The sequence below is a fragment of the Clarias gariepinus genome, chromosome 1 (assembly GCF_024256425.1).
Source record: "Clarias gariepinus isolate MV-2021 ecotype Netherlands chromosome 1, CGAR_prim_01v2, whole genome shotgun sequence".
NCBI classification, from domain to species: Eukaryota; Metazoa; Chordata; class Actinopteri; order Siluriformes; family Clariidae; genus Clarias; species Clarias gariepinus.
In genome coordinates, this window is record NC_071100.1 from 48931573 (window position 1) to 48949960 (window position 18388).

General features: G+C 38.0%; 1 protein-coding gene across 1 annotated transcript in view; it reads left to right on the forward strand.

Moving 5' to 3' along the window:
* The first annotated feature begins 266 nt into the window (after positions 1–266).
* st6galnac5a (ST6 (alpha-N-acetyl-neuraminyl-2,3-beta-galactosyl-1,3)-N-acetylgalactosaminide alpha-2,6-sialyltransferase 5a) overlaps positions 267–18388 on the forward strand; it is a 32347-nt gene continuing 14225 nt past the window's right edge. The window contains exons 1-2 of the mRNA XM_053498817.1: positions 267–501; positions 2190–2378. Of these exons, the coding sequence (XP_053354792.1) occupies positions 487–501; positions 2190–2378 (204 nt within the window). The 5' untranslated portion in view covers positions 267–486. The remainder of the gene's footprint in view (positions 502–2189; positions 2379–18388) is intronic.

Sequence of the window (18388 nt, forward strand, 5' to 3'; positions counted from 1 at the left end):
CACCTGCACCAATAGATATTAATTAGAGAAGCTAAACTAAATAGTTTTTTTTACTGGGATCAGTTCATATTTTTACTTTCGTTGAAATAACACTGAGCAATAGCACTGAAGTGAAGTGGTACAGTATAAACCTAAATCTAACCGGTAACGGAGAAATACAGTACTTTGAATCGGCGGGCTTTAAGACCACGCAGCAAGGCAACATCTGCTTACTGCTCGAGCTCCAGTGAAGGATGAGAAGTGAGGCAGAAGCGCGAGCGCACAGATAGATGCACACGCGCGGACGCTCGCGCTGCCTCTCTCTCTCTCTCTATCGTAATCTCACGGAGGAGGTGAAAGCGCGAGACTCGCACATGCACAGACGGAGTCAGAGAGAGTGGTGATGATGATGATGATGAAGAAGAAGATGCTCAGGCTCTCACTATAATCTCGTGCACTGTTTTGGAACAAAGTGCAGCTGGATGCGCGCGGAGCCCTGCAGCAGCAATGAGGACAGCAGCGGTAATAATGTCTCACATCTATACTGTCTCACATCTACAGTATACTGTCTCATATATCTACTGTCTCACATCTATACTGTCTCATATATCTACTGTCTCACATCTATACTGTCTCACATCTATACTGTCTCACATCTACAGTATACTGTCTCATATATCTACTGTCTCATATATCTACTGTCTCACATCTATACTGACTTACATCACCACTGCATGCACTTATTATTACTACTACTATTATTATTATTATTATTAGGCTGATCTGTGCTGGGGGTCGGTGCGGGGTTTGGGGGGCAGAACTGGAACTCTGGAACTGGAGCGCATTAATGCACGAACAATAGAACCGCACCTCACACACACTCACATACTCTCACACACACACACACTTCACTTTATCAGTTGCGTCCGGGGTTCGAAGCTTTGGACAGCACTGTGCATGATAGGCATCTCATACAGCTATTACGCATGCGCTTTTTTTTCACTTTCACCTGTTTTGTGTTTGTTTGTATTAATTGCACGTGTTTTGTTAGTGTTACCTTTAATTGTCATTGAGATGGACCTCTCTGAAAGACAATTCTTACAAGAATTCAAGGTTCTATATATTTTTTTTTTATTACAATGGCAATTTTCTTTTTGGCGTATTGCTTAGCACTGTCGCCTCGCACCTCCAGGGTGTGGGTTCGATTCCCGTATCAGTTCTGTGTGTGTGGAATTTTCATGTTCTCCCCGTTGCTTGCTGGGTTCCTGGGGTTTCCTCCTACAGTCCAAAGACATGCAGATTTGATTTTAGAATTGGTGTTTGCAAATTGCCTATAGTGTGTGTACGTGTGTGTGTATGTGTGTGTGTGTGTGTGCGTGCGTGCCCTGCGATGAATTGGCACCGTTCATGCTTATCCACGTTTGAGAATTGATAAATGTCCAAGTCAAAGTACTGACACCATATATGTACGAGGTTGAGTCGAAAATGAACCTCGCTCTTTTTGTGATTTATTGTAATTACGTAAGTTTTAAAAAAGACAAATACATAATTTTTCGACAAAATCTATTTCCTGTTTGATACACTTTGTCCATCTGTCATCGAGCTTCCGTATTCCTTCATTAAAAAATGTTTTAGTCTGAAAGCTGTGAGCCACGAATGCACCGCTGTCTTCACTTCTTCATCAGAAGTTGCCACACCGCAGTTACAGATGAACTGATGTAACACATTTACACCTGCACAGCAGTGACCTGGGAGACAGGAACAGAAAGCATAGACAAGACAGAAGTTTTAATATACAGTATGCAGAGTGTGGATCATTTTTGACAGGTCAGAGGCAGGTCAGTTGTTGAACTCGACTCTTAATATCTCATGAGCTTTAAAGGTGGCACCCCAAATTAGAGCTTCCATTAACTCCACTTCACTACAAAATCCATCTCCGCCTTAAAGCTACAACGAACTTTAGTGCACCTTTAAAACAAGTTTATCGAGAGAGGTAATATTTTTCGATTATAATGGGACGCTTTGTATTCCGAGGTTAATTCTACAAATTTTACATTTAAAAGCGTTCACGCCATCAGCGTCTTCTGACCTCGTGTATGTTGAACATGGCGGATAGCGCTGTTCTTCTTTCCTCAAGGTGTGTTTGAGAAGAGCTAGCTACGGGGTCACCAGGTTTTGCTAACAAGAATTTTTTTTGTCATGTCCCCCAGCGCCATGGAGCAGCCGTGTTTCTGGCCATCACCATGTGCACCAGCTTGTTCTTCATATACAACGTCAACAACAATAACAGCACCAGCAGTGACGGCAGGACGCGGAGTTCTCCCGCTGCGTCTACTCGGAATCCGCACAAAGCGGCTCCCCCACCTCTGCATGGCTACATCAGCATCATCGACCACAGCGTAAGTGCCTGTCCTTAGTTTGTGAGAACCTGTATTGAACAGTTGTACCGTAACGCAGGTTTCTGAAATCCTGTTTCTGAAATCCTTCTGAAAGGCAAATTCACCTGAAAAGTCATTACTGATGAGGCGTCGAGCTGAACGGATGTAGCGGAGGGAATTCGGACGACACAAGCGACCTTTCTAGCTTTTAAGTGACACAGCGAATGAACGCTGCGGTACGTCCGGGGTGAGCTGTTGAAATGGAGCTACAGTTACAACCCTGTGAAAATGATAGATTATTGATTTTACATTAAAAAAAAACAACAACCGTCTGCTGTACTCCTAGTCTGGAGGAAAACCCAAGCTTGATGCACAGTGGCTTAAACGCCGCAGGTTTAAATCTCAGACACCGTTTATCGGAAAACAAACTGTTAACACCATTTGGCCCCTAATAAACCTAACTGATCGTCAGTGATGATGAAATCTAAACCCTAACACTGGCGGCGTGGGGATGGGAATCCTCAGGGGGGTCAACCCATACCATGTTAACACAGTACCTATAAATATCTCGATTGGATTTTTGTTTAGAATTTGTTACGATCCTGAGCAAATCATTCGGATGCTGTGCTGCCTCATAACGTGTGAACGGACCAGAGAGCGCAACCTGTAGGATCATAGAGGAACAGCAACCAAATGAAATGCAAATATATGTAGATTTAGGAATTGTTTTAAAAATGATTTTTGGTGTGAATCACCACAAATCGTTTTTCCCCCTTTTCTCCCATCTTTACTGTCACAGAGGTTCATATTAACGCACTTGTTCCATTACTGCATTCAGTCACTGATTATTTTTCTATAACAGCACTCTTTGGTTAAAGGATGAACCAAAAAATAAAAATACTAAGGTAAGTTCTTTGAGTCCTTTTTCTTTCTGAACTCAAAGGCAAGAAACTGAATGATGCTGTTTGAAGTAGTCTATTATCTTTTTTTTTTGTTCTTTTCAGGGGAGGTTCTGCGGGTTATTGGGGTAAGCCTAGACCCAAATTAAATTGGATTGAAATACGAATTTTTTTTAGGTCTATCGTATTTCAATCCAATCTTTAAAAAAAAATAATAAAAAATGTTTTTACTTCTGTTTAACATCTGATGGTGTTTTTAGTCAATTTTTTTCTCTTCTAAAAAGTAAAAGACGTGTGAATAATAAGGGAAGCAAATGTGAATAAATGAAAATGAATCAGCGGCATTTAGGATACCGCTGACATTTTCTCAAGCGTTTTTGTGCATGTATGTGTGTGTGTGTGTGTGTGTGTTTTAGATTCTGTTTGATCCTATGCAGCTTCCTGAGGCTTAAACAGCTTCTCTAAGGCTGTAGATTAAAACCCATATCCAGCTTTGTGGAAATCAATTAAAGGGAAAAAATGTTTTGGGTTTTTTTCAATAGTTTTTTCCTTCTAATGCGTTTTCGACACTGCTAGGTGTAAAAGAAGGAGTCATGTGACTAAAGTTACCCACAACTCCGGCAAGTCGCATTAATCACAATTTACCCCTGTCCAGCCGCTCAATAGCCGTCTGCCATTAACAATAACAGCCCAAGCTTAACTGAACCCCTGTGTGCCGTGTGCTGTCGATGAACCTGAAGTGTTTTCTCCTTTGTGGCTTTTTTTTGTGTGTGTACACTTGTGTGTGTGTGTGTCTTTGTTGAAAATCCTGCTCGGTGATGAGAACTGGCAGTGAGTCTCCGGTGAAGCGCTGAAAACCCAAATGGCTTTGCGCTTCGATTGACACTCGCTGATCAATACGGACCTCCTGCGCTGATGCTCAGCGTGAGGCTTCTCTGGCACAGCGATTGACTTTTGCCCATGATTATCATTATTAGTTTTTCCTTTCGCTCAGACAAATCTAGCGGTCTTTAACAGCAAAACCAAGAGCTTTGCGTTTCTTTTGGGTGGCTGAAATAAAATTTCATAAACCATCAGATTCGTTATTCGAGATATTCGAAATCTTCAGGATCTGTAGCGAGAGTGTCGGTTGTGCGCTGTAGAAAAACGCTAACTTATTCAGCCGGAGAGAGACCGCGCAGAGAAAATCAACAGTTAGAGAGCAGAAGGCTTGTGTTTCAGCCTGTTCCAGAAAATGATGTAGTCCAGCGCTGGTACAGTAAGGCGTGATGCGTATCAGTGACTGGAAGAAAGAGGATATTAGAGCCGCAGCCACGTACTGTACACACAGCCTCGGCGAATTCATATTGATCTGTGAATGTCATGAAGTCGCTGGATAAAGCTGAAGACAGCAGAAGGAGTGTAGAAGGAGGTCTGGTGAAGTCACAGAGTGTAATCAGTCAGCCCCGGGTGAGGGAGCCGTGTGCACGCGGTTCAGCTCCTTATTAACACAAGATGTTCTCTTTCCTCTCGTGTGGAACGCTTTAGTAATCACGTTAACGTGTGGACTTCTGTAGGTTTAAATATTCTGTGTTCATGAACGCTCATGCTTTTTCATAAGGATGTTTGTTCCTTTAATTCCTCTGGCACAGAATTTCTTCCCTGCGCTGTATTACTCATTATACTCGTACTGCTACCGCTAGTAAAAATACCACTATTATTAATAATACTGTCATACTTCTACTAATAGTACGTCTACTGCTACAGTATTAATGGTACATTATGGTACATGAATACTACTGTTAATACTACTGAAGCTACAATAGCTACTAATCATGTCACTTCTAATCCTAATCCATCAACTACCAATACTAATCCTATTAATACTACTAGTCCTTCTATTAATACTGTTGCTAGTACTCATACTATTAATACTGTTACATCTACTACTGTAGTAATACTGTTACTACTAATCCTAATCCACCTACTACATTTACATTTAGGCATTTGGCAGACGCTCTTATCCACTTACAAAAAGTGCTTTGAAGTTTTCGTCACTGGATAGATACTTACACTGGGTTACTGAGGTACTAACTAAGTGCCATCAGTCAAACACTGGGGGGAAATTCTTTTGGGGTACAGGGGGATTAGTCCAAGTATTGATGTAACAGATACGTCTTCAGGTACTCGTACTACCAATCCTATTAATACTACTGCTGCTAATACTCCTTCTATTAATACTGTACTATTACTGCTATCACTTCTACTATTAATATTACTACTTCTACTACCAATACTGTTACTACTAATCATAATACATCAACTACCAATACTAATCCTATTAATACTATTACTGTTACTCGTCCTTCTGCTGCTAGTACTCCTACTATTAATACTGCTGCTAGTACTCCTACTATTAATACTGCTGCTACTGTAGTACTCCTACTATTAATACTGCTGCTACTGTAGTACTCCTACTATTAATACTGCTGCTAGTACTCCTACTATTAATACTGCTGCTACTGTAGTACTCCTACTATTAATACTGCTGCTAGTACTCATACTATTAATACTGCTGCTAGTACTCATACTATTAATACTGCTGCTAGTACTCCTACTATTAATACTACTGCTACCTACTATTAATACTGCTATTTTACTATCAATATTACTATTGTTGCTATTAGTCATATTGTTACTACTAATCCTAATCCATCAACTACCTATACTAATCTTATTAATACTAATTCTGCTAGTAATCCTACTATTAATACTGCTACTGCTGCTAGTACTCCTACTCTTAATATTACTATTGTTGCTACTACTCATACTATTAATACTACGTCTACTACTAATACTGTTACTACTCATCCTAATCTATTACCTACTAATACTAATCCAAATACTAACCTGCTGCTAGTACTCCTACTATCAATATTTTAACTGCTGCTATTACTCATACTATTAATGTTACTCCTTCTACCACTAATACTGTTACTACTAATCCTAAATTCATCAACTACTAATCCTAATCCTATTATTACTACTGCTGATAGTATTAATACTACTACTGATCGCTACTAATAATACTACTCTTCTTACTGTTAATATTTAATTCATATTATTCTAAATATTTTATCAGTAATTATTAGTAATTTATACTACTATTGCTACAGGATGAGTATGTCTACTTCTATTAATATTTCTACCTCTGCTCTACTCATACTATTTACACTTATTCCATGATTAAATCTGTTACTTCTGCTTCTACTACTCCTACTACTGCTCCTACTGTACTACTTATATCAATACCACTGCTGCTATTACTGCTATTAATACTACTTTTGCCACTACTGCTGCTGCTACTACTGTACTACTGTTATTCTTTTTCTTACTGCTGCTACTATACCATATCTACGATTAATACTGTTACTCCTGCTATTATTAAAACTGTTACTCCTGCTACTATTAATACTGTTACTCCTGCTATTATTAAGGCTGTTACTCCTGATACTATTAATACTGTTACTCCTGCTAATATTAATACTGTTACTTCTGCTACTATTAATAATGTTACTCCTGCTAATATTAATACTGTTACTCCTGATACTATTAATACTGTTACTCCTGCTAATATTAATACTGTTACTCCTGTTACTATTAATTCTGTTACTCCTGCTATTATTAATACTGTTACTCCTGATACTATTAATACACTACTACTGCTTCTACTCTTCTACTCCTACAATTTATACCTCTGCTGCTACTACTTCCAATTGGCACTGCTACCCCGTTCACTAACATTGTTGCTCTAACTACTATTGCATGAATGAATTAATGCTTGCTCAAACCACCCCGAGCATTCGTTGCTCTCTAACTGGTCACTGGTCACAAGTCTGACTCGCAGACTGCAACGAGAACTCAAAGGTGAGTGTATGAAGGTGTCTTACAGCTCAGGCTTCCCTGAAAGTCTCTTAGACAAACCAAGAAGAATAAATGGCAACTGAATGACAGAGCGAGGAAAATATGATCAGAGTGTAATGGGGAAGAATGATTTAAGATCCAGTGCAGAGCAATCAATGCAGCCACCGCAACCGCATGCTCTCAGGCAGATCATTTTACAAGCTTCCCTTTGCTGTTTCGACCGCGCAGTCTTCCCGACACCGACCCTCTGTGCTGTGTTTATACTGTTACAGGCTAGAAGGAATTTTTTTTAAATATATGATCTCTATCCGTATAAAATGTAATCTGTAATGGATGTAAAAAAAAAAATCTGCCATTAATTATCTGGGATTATGGAGAAACATAGACGTAGAAACTTCAACCAAACTAAATGAAAACGAGTACTTTTGACATTAAAAGTCACATGATGTGACATAACAGCCGTGATTTTAGCATTCTCTCACTTAGAGCGTTATACTGACATGACATGGAGTCCCTCCTTCACATCATTACACTTAATTCATATGAGAGCTTTAGACTCAGAGGCAGATATTGGCCCGAGCTCGGCATAAAACAGCAGTGACGGCTGAAGCGAATCCGGTAATCCATGGCTGTCAGATTGGTTTTAATCTCGACGGGAAAAGTGCAGCAGAAAACGGAAAAGCACTTTGTCAGCACAGCCTCGGAGAGGAAACATATTGGTATTCTTATCGAAAAAAATAAGCAAGATCAGCAAAGAGAAATGGCTAAGATCTGATTGTGTGACATTTCGCGTTTTTGTGTAAAAGTATACATATGAAGCAAAAAATAAATCAAACTGGGGAAAATACCGTTACTAGTAAGAAAACAGTGCATATATTATATTATATTACATTATATTATGTTCTATATGTTGATGCTGTATAGACTTTTATACCTGATGCTTTACATCAGCGTCTTACTGTGGTGATGTTTTCTTTAAGGAGACATCCCATTTTTTGGGAGAAGGAGTCTCCAGTGTCCAAGATGTATTTTTTTTTCTTTACGAGGAATGCTTTGTGCTGCGAGTGCTGAACTGAGTAGCTGCCGCCGCTGCTGAGGACGTGATGAAGATTCAGGCTAGACTTCACTTTAAAATCCATCCAGCAATAAATCCATCGATTTCCGTCCTTTTTAAAACATCGGTAGCAAAGTGGCCTCACGTCGCTTTGTGTGCAAAAGCATTATTTTAGCTCTGAATCACCCTCGCTGGCATTTAAATCAAACACACGTCTTAGTGCTCTTTTGCTCGCCTTTGCTGGGAGCTACGATTCATCCGTTTGTCAAGTCGTAAGTATCTGTTTTAAAGGTTTTTCTTCTTCCTGCAAAAAACCTTTAGATTTCCACAGATTTCCACCGTCAGACAGAATAACACTTAGAACATAAAATTACAGATGGCATTTCTCTGACCGGCTTTGACCTGATTGTTAATAATAATAATACAGAAAAAAACACCTCCAAAGTGACAAAATGAAAAGAATTTCTTTCAGTTTTTTTAGAGGTGAGATTTTTTGTTTGTTGTTGAGTAAAACTCACTCCTACGATACGCGTTATTAACCCTGATTTTAAAACAGTTTTACAGCTGCTGTCGAATTCTTGCCTCTGACTAACCCAAGGCTTACAATAAATAGATTAAACACATTATTTAACGAATGAGGTTTTCTATAAAGAGACGTGTGAGACACGTGAGAGAGAATGGACTAATGACTAGGTCATGTGACAAGCTGTACAGTATATATATATTTGTCTTAAAATAAAGAAACCTTTTATAATGTTAAATAAAAGCTTATAAAAGATTTTATGACATTGTCAGAAGAAACAGTTTAATACTACGACGGCTATGAGTACTTTTACTATTAATACTACCACTGCCGCTACTAGTCCTACTCTTAATACTACTTTTGCTATTAATATTACTCCTGCTGCTATTAGTCCTACTCTTAATACTATTGTTGCTATTAATACTACAGTTGCTACTAGTCCTACTCTTAATTCTACTTTTACTATTAATACTACAGCTGCTAGTCCTACTATTAATACTTCTACTGCTGATACCATTAATATTCCTGACACTGTTATTACTGCTAGTATTAATACTACTATTGCTAGGAGTACTCTTACTTCCAGAACTTCTAATACTTCTATTTCTACTACTACTCATACTATTAATACTACTGCTACTATTAATACTATTCCTACTTCTGCTACTACTGCTATTAATACTACTGCTGCTGCTACTATATCTAGTATTAATACTCTTACTGCTGCTACTATTAATACTACTACTACTGTTGCTCCTCCTGCAATTTATACTACTTTTCCTACTGATTTTTTGACACTTTCAGTAAAACTGTGACTTATCCAGGAACAAAACAATCCTTTTGGGGATTTATGAGACTATAGATGCAAACACTGACATCACTGTGTCTTGGTTTGACATTCAAAGAAAACCACAAATTGTTTCTGTATCCTATAAAGCTCCAGTAATTAGCTCGGAGAAGCCTCTTGCGCTCATCAGGCCAGAGGATATTAATATTGCATTGATGGCTGGTGGATTTGACCCACATGCCCTTTTGCTTGACTGGTAATTAACGAGAGTGTGGTGGTGCATGGTAGACATTAAAGACATTCCCACTGCATGCCTTTACTATTCCATCACGAGGAGCGCCTGATTCAGTTCCCGACCCTGCAGACCGCCTGTGGTCAAGTGCGATCAAGTGCTAATAAAACTCATTTGTCTTCCGATAGCGATGACTCGTCCATTCTGCGTGCGATGTTGAACCTTTCTCTTGCCCTGCGTGATTAATGCGGGGAGAAGGGGTTGGCAGGAGCCATGGTCAGTTCTTTCATTTGCTGCATGGCTGAGTTTTTAGATCTTCCGAACGCATCTGGGTGGTGTAGGGAAGAGAGAGAGAATGCGAGAGAGAGAGAGAGACAGCTTAGAGAGCATCCCGAGGGTCTTCTCTCTACACACCGTTGCACTTTGATGTCTCTAGCGGTGGCGGATTTGCTCTGAGCCCCGAAGCTTAGGCACATTGGCGAAAGGCTGGAGAAAAACGAATGCACACGTGTAGCTGTGTGATGTTACCGCAGACACTGTAAAGCCCACAAGTGATGGGGAAATGAGGAACATGTACAAAATAACTGAGTTTTTCGGATGGACAAGAGCTTTAGTGTTTGTTTCAGAGTGGAAATATTATCTCCTAAGCTTTTACTTCTTGAATTATCATCTCTTCCAGCTTCCTGATTATTATTAACCTGTGGTACAGTTGCCCTGTAGTGAAAAACTGCACAAAAATTTACATTTACATTTATGGCATTTGGCAGGCGCCCTTATCCAGATCGACTTACATAAGTGCTTTAAAGTTTCCATCAATAAATATATCCTTACTCTGGTTCACTAGGTCACCGACCAGAAGTACCATCAGTCAAACCCTGTTGGGAGGGATTTTTTATGGTTTAACCCAAATACCAGCGTTTATTTGGGCATTGAAATTGAATTCATGTGCTTATTGTTAGCTTATGTCTAGTTGTTTCAGTTGAGTCACTTCATAGTTTAAGTTTGGTTGCAAAACAACCAAACCAGTTTTCCTCTTTTTCTCATCAAATTACCCAATTTGGTTAAGTTTCCATGTTCCGCGGATTCATTTTGTTGAATGTGTGTTTTAATATAAGTCAAAAGAAGTCAAATCTTATGATTAAAAACCTGACTTAAATCATATAACAGAAAACTTTACTCAAATTTCAAATCTTATGACCAAAATTTTTACATAAATTTAAAAGCCCGGGACTTGAATGAAATTTTAAATATTATGGCCAAAAACTTGTCAATTTTTAAAAAATCTTTTGACTAAAATTTCGAAGTCTGACTAAGAACTTGACTAAAAGTGTATGCCAAAAAAATTACCTGAATTTTAAACCCTATGGCCAAAAGCTTAATTAAAAATGTTAAAGCTTAAAGCTTAAATTTTAACCCGGATTTTAAAGGTTATGACTTAAAACCTGACTCAAATATAGAAAATTGTGACCAAAATTACTCAAATAGACTCAAGCGTGTGACTAAAACATTATTTTTTAAAGCTTGATTGATGTTATAATTAAAAGCTTGACACAAACTTAACATCTTTTGACTAAACTCTTTTGACTAAATAATGATTTTATGACTGAAAACTCAACTTAAATTGTAAATATTATGACTAAAATGTGAGTCAAATTTAAAACTTTAAAGCTTATGACTTAAAACATGAAATCTTAAAGCTTATGATTTGAAATTGACTCAAATTCCAAATCTTATAACTAAAAAATTTACTAAAATGTTTTTTCTTTTTCAAATCTTTAAATTTTAAAGCTTATGACTTGAAACTAGGCTCAAAGTTCATATCTTGTGACTAAAATCTTTAAAAACTATTTTTGAAAGCAGTCAAATTTCAAAAGTTATGCCACAAAACTCAACTCCACCTACAGTATGACAAGCTAATTATTAACACTGTCTGACATCCGCATGACATCTTGAACCCATAATCAAGACACAAGGAAAAGGTGAACGTCGGTCTTCTTCTGTGTAAAAAAGAGGTGCCTCAAATTCTCCCACTATTGTATTTGCACTTCATGTTCTTGTTCAATTTGGGCTTTTGTGCAACAAGAAACCATAGCAACGAAAGATAATGAAGCAGCTGCAAACTTTACCTGCATCTGAATAAGCTGAAGAATCCAGTAGACCCTAACATCAGTGATAAAATGTTTCAAATATTTGATGAGGCATTTTATGCTGCCTCTAGTTTCAGGCTGACCTTTGACATTTTGCACTTTCTGCACGAGCTCTTCAGGCAACGTGATGTAAAATGATTGTATTTGATAGCAGATCCTATAACCTTAATTCAAAGATATCCACAGTTTACTTATCGTGCACTGGGGTTTCAACATCTGCCTTTCTGCACAGCTTTTAATAAAACATATTTTCCCATATCAAAAATTTTAATTTTATGACATCTCTTCTATGGACCTCACACACACACACCTCACAAAGTCTTTGCCTTTAGGTTCGATTGCCTCTATATTTAATACATAATAGAATTTTTTTTTTGTCGTCAAGCCTGAGAGATTTTGTCCCATAATGCACAATTTTCCAGGATTTCCTTTGAAAGCACAGCGATGTAAAGCTAAAAGGTAAGATGCTAAATATACTAAGAAATATACTAAGAAATATATTGAAGACTAAGGTTAGTTAGGTTCATAGCGGAATAAGAATGTATGAACCATTCAGAAATGTGCTTTTTTTTCATTACTTGCTTATCAGAATGTAATAGTAGCTTAGACTTAATGACTCGAAAGCCAACTTGAAATTCAATGTCTGTGACTTGGAATGCAACCTCAATTTCACCCCTTATGTCTTGAACATTAAATTAAATTTAAAATAATACAACTGAACACTTAACACAAATTTCAGTGGTTATGAATATATATATAAATTTGAAGTTTCTATTTAAGCTTCATGGCTTTTAACTTGACTTGTAAATGTAATAATATAATGCATTAAACTTGGGTTCGGAAGGTCCCAGGTTCAAATCTCACGACCACCAAATTCTCCTCAACTGCTTGGATATATAATGAGATAAAAATATAAGTTGCTCTGGATGAGAGTATGTGCCCGATGCCTAAATGTAAATTCACATTTCAAAGCTTATAAGTTACAGCTCAATTTCACTGCTTATATATCAAAACCCAACTCAAACTTTAGAGCTTGTGACTCTAAACTCAATTTAAACCGTTAAAGCTTATAACTTAAAAACAACTTAAACTTCAAAACTTATAACTTAAAAGCCAACTAAAACTTTGAAGCTTCAAAGCTCATGACCCAACTAAAACTTCAAAGCTCATAACTCAACTAAAACCTTAAAGCTTACAACCCTAACTTTAAACTTATAACTCGAAAAAACAACTCAAACTTTAAAGCTTATAACTCAAAAGACCTAAACTTGACACTTTGGACTTGACTTGTACTTTATATCATTGAACTCTGAACTTGACTTTGACTAACTATAAATTGTAGCCAAATCAGTAGAACCTTACACACACACACTGTGTAATTGAGGGTGGAATGTCAACATGGACTGAAAGAATGTACAGTCACAGGGAAAAACTGAAATATACCCTCCTTTAGTTCTGTGTGATTATTTACCAGGGAATAAATAATAATTGTTCAGGGTTTTTTTTTTTTTAACCTTTTTTCCCAACTAAACCAACAAGTAACCTCAGATGACACCACAACAGATTTCAAGTACAAAATAAGTACATGCTTTAATCGAGGAACATGCAGGCAGATTTAGCAACAATAACTTAAAGTGCATTCTGTGTAGGAGTTTATCAGTCTCGCAACCTTTTAGACAAAATTTAGCCCACACTTCCTTACAACATTGTTTCAGTTCAGTGATGTTTGAGGGCATTTTTTGTGCATACATGTAGCTCACTTAAGATTCAGAACATCTAAATAAGGTCTAGACACCCTTTTTATCTTTAGCTATTCAGATTTGCCAGTATGCTGGGGATTATTGTCCCTTTGCATGACCCCATTTTTGGGACAGCTTAAGCAGCTGGGTGGATCGCCTCAAATTTCTCACAGTGATATTCTGATCTGAAATTGAGTTCATTGTTGTCTTAATGACTGCAAGTTTCTCAGCTCCTGTGGGTGTGAGAAAAAACCCAGAAACCCAGATCACTGCTTCTTCACCATGCTTGATGGTTGGTTGGGAATACAGTAGGTGTGACGTTTTTTTTATTTTTTTATCAAACATGTAGCTGTGCATGATAACTGAGCATCTTGACCTTGAGCTTGTCAGTCAAAAGCATACTATTTCTCAACTTTTCAAAATTTGGCTAATTCAATTTGTGTCGCCTTTCTTTTTCCCATGTACCCATCCATGAAAGCCAAGTAATACTTTTTGTGTTGTTTAAATTGTGCCGTCGTAAAGCATTTATGAAACATTAAACACCTAAGGCTTAGAGATTCTTGCAGGTCAAATGATGTAAATCTCAGACTTTTCTTTAAATCTGTGAACATTAAACCGTCTAACCTTGAATGGACTATATCGGAACGCCCACTCACTCTTGGGTAGACGAGCTCTTGTCTTAAAGGATCTTCTTTTGCAAACAACCTTCCTTAAAGTATATGCTAGATTCCAAATGATTTGCCTCACAACGCATTCCCGGTTCACATGCAGGTCATGAGCGCTCCAAAACACCAATCTGCCGAATGTTAAGATAAAAGAGCTAATCATTAGAGCATTAGGGCATGGATTAGTGATTGTGGAAATAGGAAGAGTGGATGGATTTTTTATTTTCTCACCTGCTTGGTATACTTTCTGGAAAAACCTATTTAAATCTGCTGCCGCACTTTTATTAGTATGCCCTGATAAAGAAAAACACGCTGACTTTTCCTATGACTGCATAAATAATGTATTGCGTTGAGACATGCCATTTTGTGTTTATTCGAAGAGAAATGGCGCGGATGTGCCTCAAGAACCCGACTCAGCATGACTGTACAGTAGCACTTTTGAAGTTATTCATAGCTAACCCCCCTGAGCTCCTCTGTACTGCTCAGATGAAACATGACTCTGGAGTCCAACTTCACGGTGCCAGCAGTGACGGTCCTCGGCTCGGTGGCACCGGGCGGCACATGAGCCATCTTCTGCCAAGCAAAAGCGAGCCTGAGGGTATTGGCAAAAGCAATTGCAGACTTTCTCCTGGAGTCACCATCCTCTTGGCGTCCTGTCGCTCTGGACATCTGCCGTCCCCGGCCCGTACGCTCGATCACGAGGCGCCGATTTGGAGCCTGGAACGGCAATTTCCATGCCTTTTATGATTAACCTTCAACGTGCTGTGAACATTTAGCCCTAATGAAAGCGGATTCGTGCCAGATGAGCGTGACGAACGAGCCACTGTACAGATGTATGCAGCGCATGCAGCAAAACCAGTCAAGGCTTTTTTTCCCCCTCGTATGAGAAATGTTTAAGGGAACGCTGTGGAAGAACTGCTTATTGTTTTTGTTCTTTACTTACACTCCTGATGTGTTTTCGGGGCCTCGGGTGTTTGAGTGTGATTGATGAGGCTGTAGTTTGAAAGGAAGAAGAAGAGGGAAAAAAAAGAAGAAGAATCCTGTCATTATTAGCATTTTCTGTGTAATTTGTTGGGTTTGTAATTGTGGGTTTTTATGAGATTTAATAATAATTAAAGCACTGCGGCAGTTCTTTACACTTGAATGGACAAAGAAGCAATAAATTAGAGCTGTTGTAAAAAAAAAAATTATGTTGCATTATCTAGCTTAATCATTCTGTCTTATTCTGTTCATCCTGTTTTATTTACTTACGCTGGAACACATTGTTCACCCAGAAGAGCTTGACACCAGTCGCCCCCCCAAAAGGAGAAATCTACTATTGTACCATTTTAACTTCAGTCTAACAAGCGTTCAGGTACTCAGCAGGCCCTCGGTAAGTTTCCCAGCATGAAAAAAAAAACGTTGTCTCAAAGCAGTTTGGTCTTTGACATCCTTGACAGCGTACCGTTGTGCCCGGCGTTGTATAAGCTGTACATTATATTCCCTTATTTTTTTAATACTTATTCAGAACTCCCACCGGGGGCTGACAGCAATTCAGGATCAGCTGCGGCGATAAGCGTGAGCTCCAGTCCCATGCGAAATGTATTTATGTATTTATATATTTGCGCTTATGGGCGGAGGCCACTGGGACAAATCGAGGGCTGATGCTTTACGACAGAAGGATAATAACGGCTATGCACGCCGGGATGTTTCGTATAAAGCGTGCCATGGATCTGCATGTGAATGTTCCTCTTGGAGGCGGCGGCGGTGTGTACGCTCCGAGCCGTTCGTTTTTGTCCGAGACGTGATGAAAATGCAATGCGATAATAATTAATCTGAAGCGTTCGCGTTCATCCGTATTCAAATCCCGTGTGGGTTGCTGATTGTCACTTGAAAGGCTGTTGCTCCAGGTGGCCATCGTTATCAATTAAACATGGAGCTAATGTGGAGAGTCGTAGGTGGTGATGGTTTATGAGCCAGTGTATTAAAATACACACAATACTCTCAGTGTGTGTATAAATATATATTTCAAAAACATGATAAATGGAAAATAAATGGCATAAAGTGAAGCCGTGAAATCATGACAGTATCTGTTTTGGCAGCTTCGGGATCCTGGATTCTTTTTCATCTTCTTCTTCTTCTTCTACTAATCTGATGAAGACAATCGGCTCAAACGGTGCATGCGGTCCAACATTTCTTCAACTCACTGCTTACAATTTTACTACTTCTGGCAATCAGAAACCAGTAACAAAAATGTCAGAAAATACAGTATATACCTCTTGTTTCATTAACTATTGCACTTATAACTGGTGCAATATCTTTCCTTTTTTTTTCCATACATGTGCAATATCTGTATATAGAATTATGTTTATTATTGTGCAACTAAGAATTTTTCTTTTTTTTTTTATTTATTTATTACTCTTTTCCTTTCCTCCTGTAAATGACTGTAAGCAACTGTAACCAAGTATAAGCAATTTCTCTCTGGGGTTAATAAAGTTCATTAAATCTTCAATCTTGAATCATCTCCTCCTTTCATATACATGTAAGGAGATATTATTGGTGTATTGGTATATCGATATATTGGTCTATTGGTGTATTGATACTGTATATCAGTATATCGATATATTGGTATATTGGTGTATTAGTGTACTGGTATATTGGTATATTGGTATATTGGTGTATTGGTATATCAATATATTGGTGTATTGGTACTGCTATCAATATTTCATTGGCTCTGTACATGTACTTTGCACAACAACACTAAAGTTAAATATAGTACAACATCTAGCACAGAAACCAAACAACTAATTATTCTGCTGTTTTTTGTATATCACTGGTAAACCTTTGTTCAAGTTATATTGGAACTCATTGGAACAATCTCCAGTACCGTTTCTTCCCACTCTATGTGTGTATACAGCAAATGTGTGTATGTGTTACTTGTCTGTATGTGAATGCATTGTTTTCCCTCCCGGTGTATTTCCTCCTACACTTTGTCACTTGCTGTGTAATTACATACCGAAGCACCGCTGATTGAACTTGTTTATCCCGCTCACTATAATTAACCTTTTAGTACTATTCCACATTTTTACCCCATGTTAAGTCAGTGTTTTTTTTAGGTTTCTTTTGTTGTTGTTGTTATTGTTGTTGTTGTTGCATTATCCCTGGCTGCTCGTTAAACTCTTTTTTTTTTTTAATCAATAGATGAAAAAGAACGCCTTCAACAATCCTTAATTTTTTTTTTTACGTCAATTGGTTTCATCCTTGGTCATGACAAAAATGCTATTTACCACAGATGTATAGTTTATCATTTTTAAGCACAAACCTAAAGTTTATTTGCTCAATCATGTAAACTCTGCCAGTTTCAGCAGCCAAAATGAAAGAAATAAACCAAACATTTGCATAACAGATGGATAACAATTAAATAATGAATAATTAAAAAATTAAGAGTTCAGACATACACCACTCAGTCATAACATTAACACATTAACACAGATTATCAGTTATATCCCAGTGCCATTGCTGGTGACAGGATCAACGCTCACCCATGACCAGTGGGGACCAAAGAACAAAGTGTGTGGTCCGATCCCACAGAAAAGCCAATGTACCTGAAATCCCCAGAAAACGTCAATCCTGGCCAGGATAGAAAGGCATTAGAACACCCACCGGACATACTGTAGGGCTCAGGCCACAGACCCTGTAAATTATAGGACTGAATCGTTCATTGTTTAATGTATATATAATACAAATCTGATTAATTAGAAAATGTGCAAAAGTGTGTCTTGGAAGGAAAACAAATTATTTTGATAATAGAATTTGTTAACAACCAATAATCGATTAATAATGAATGAGTTTTATTAAAAGTTTTATTCAGACAATACTGTTGACACTCTTTGTTTAGCTGAGCTACATTACAAGCCACAATCCCACATGTTCAGTTCGTTTTTTTAGTCAGATTGGATTTGTCAGTTTTCATTCAAGTGACTTTAGTCTGACTCTAAAGTTCACTCATTCTTTCCCAACATTGGGTGCGATTTTAGCAAAAATACTGTTTTAGCAGCTGTTGCCCCCCCGATAATCCACCAAACCCCCTTTTATCAGAAAGT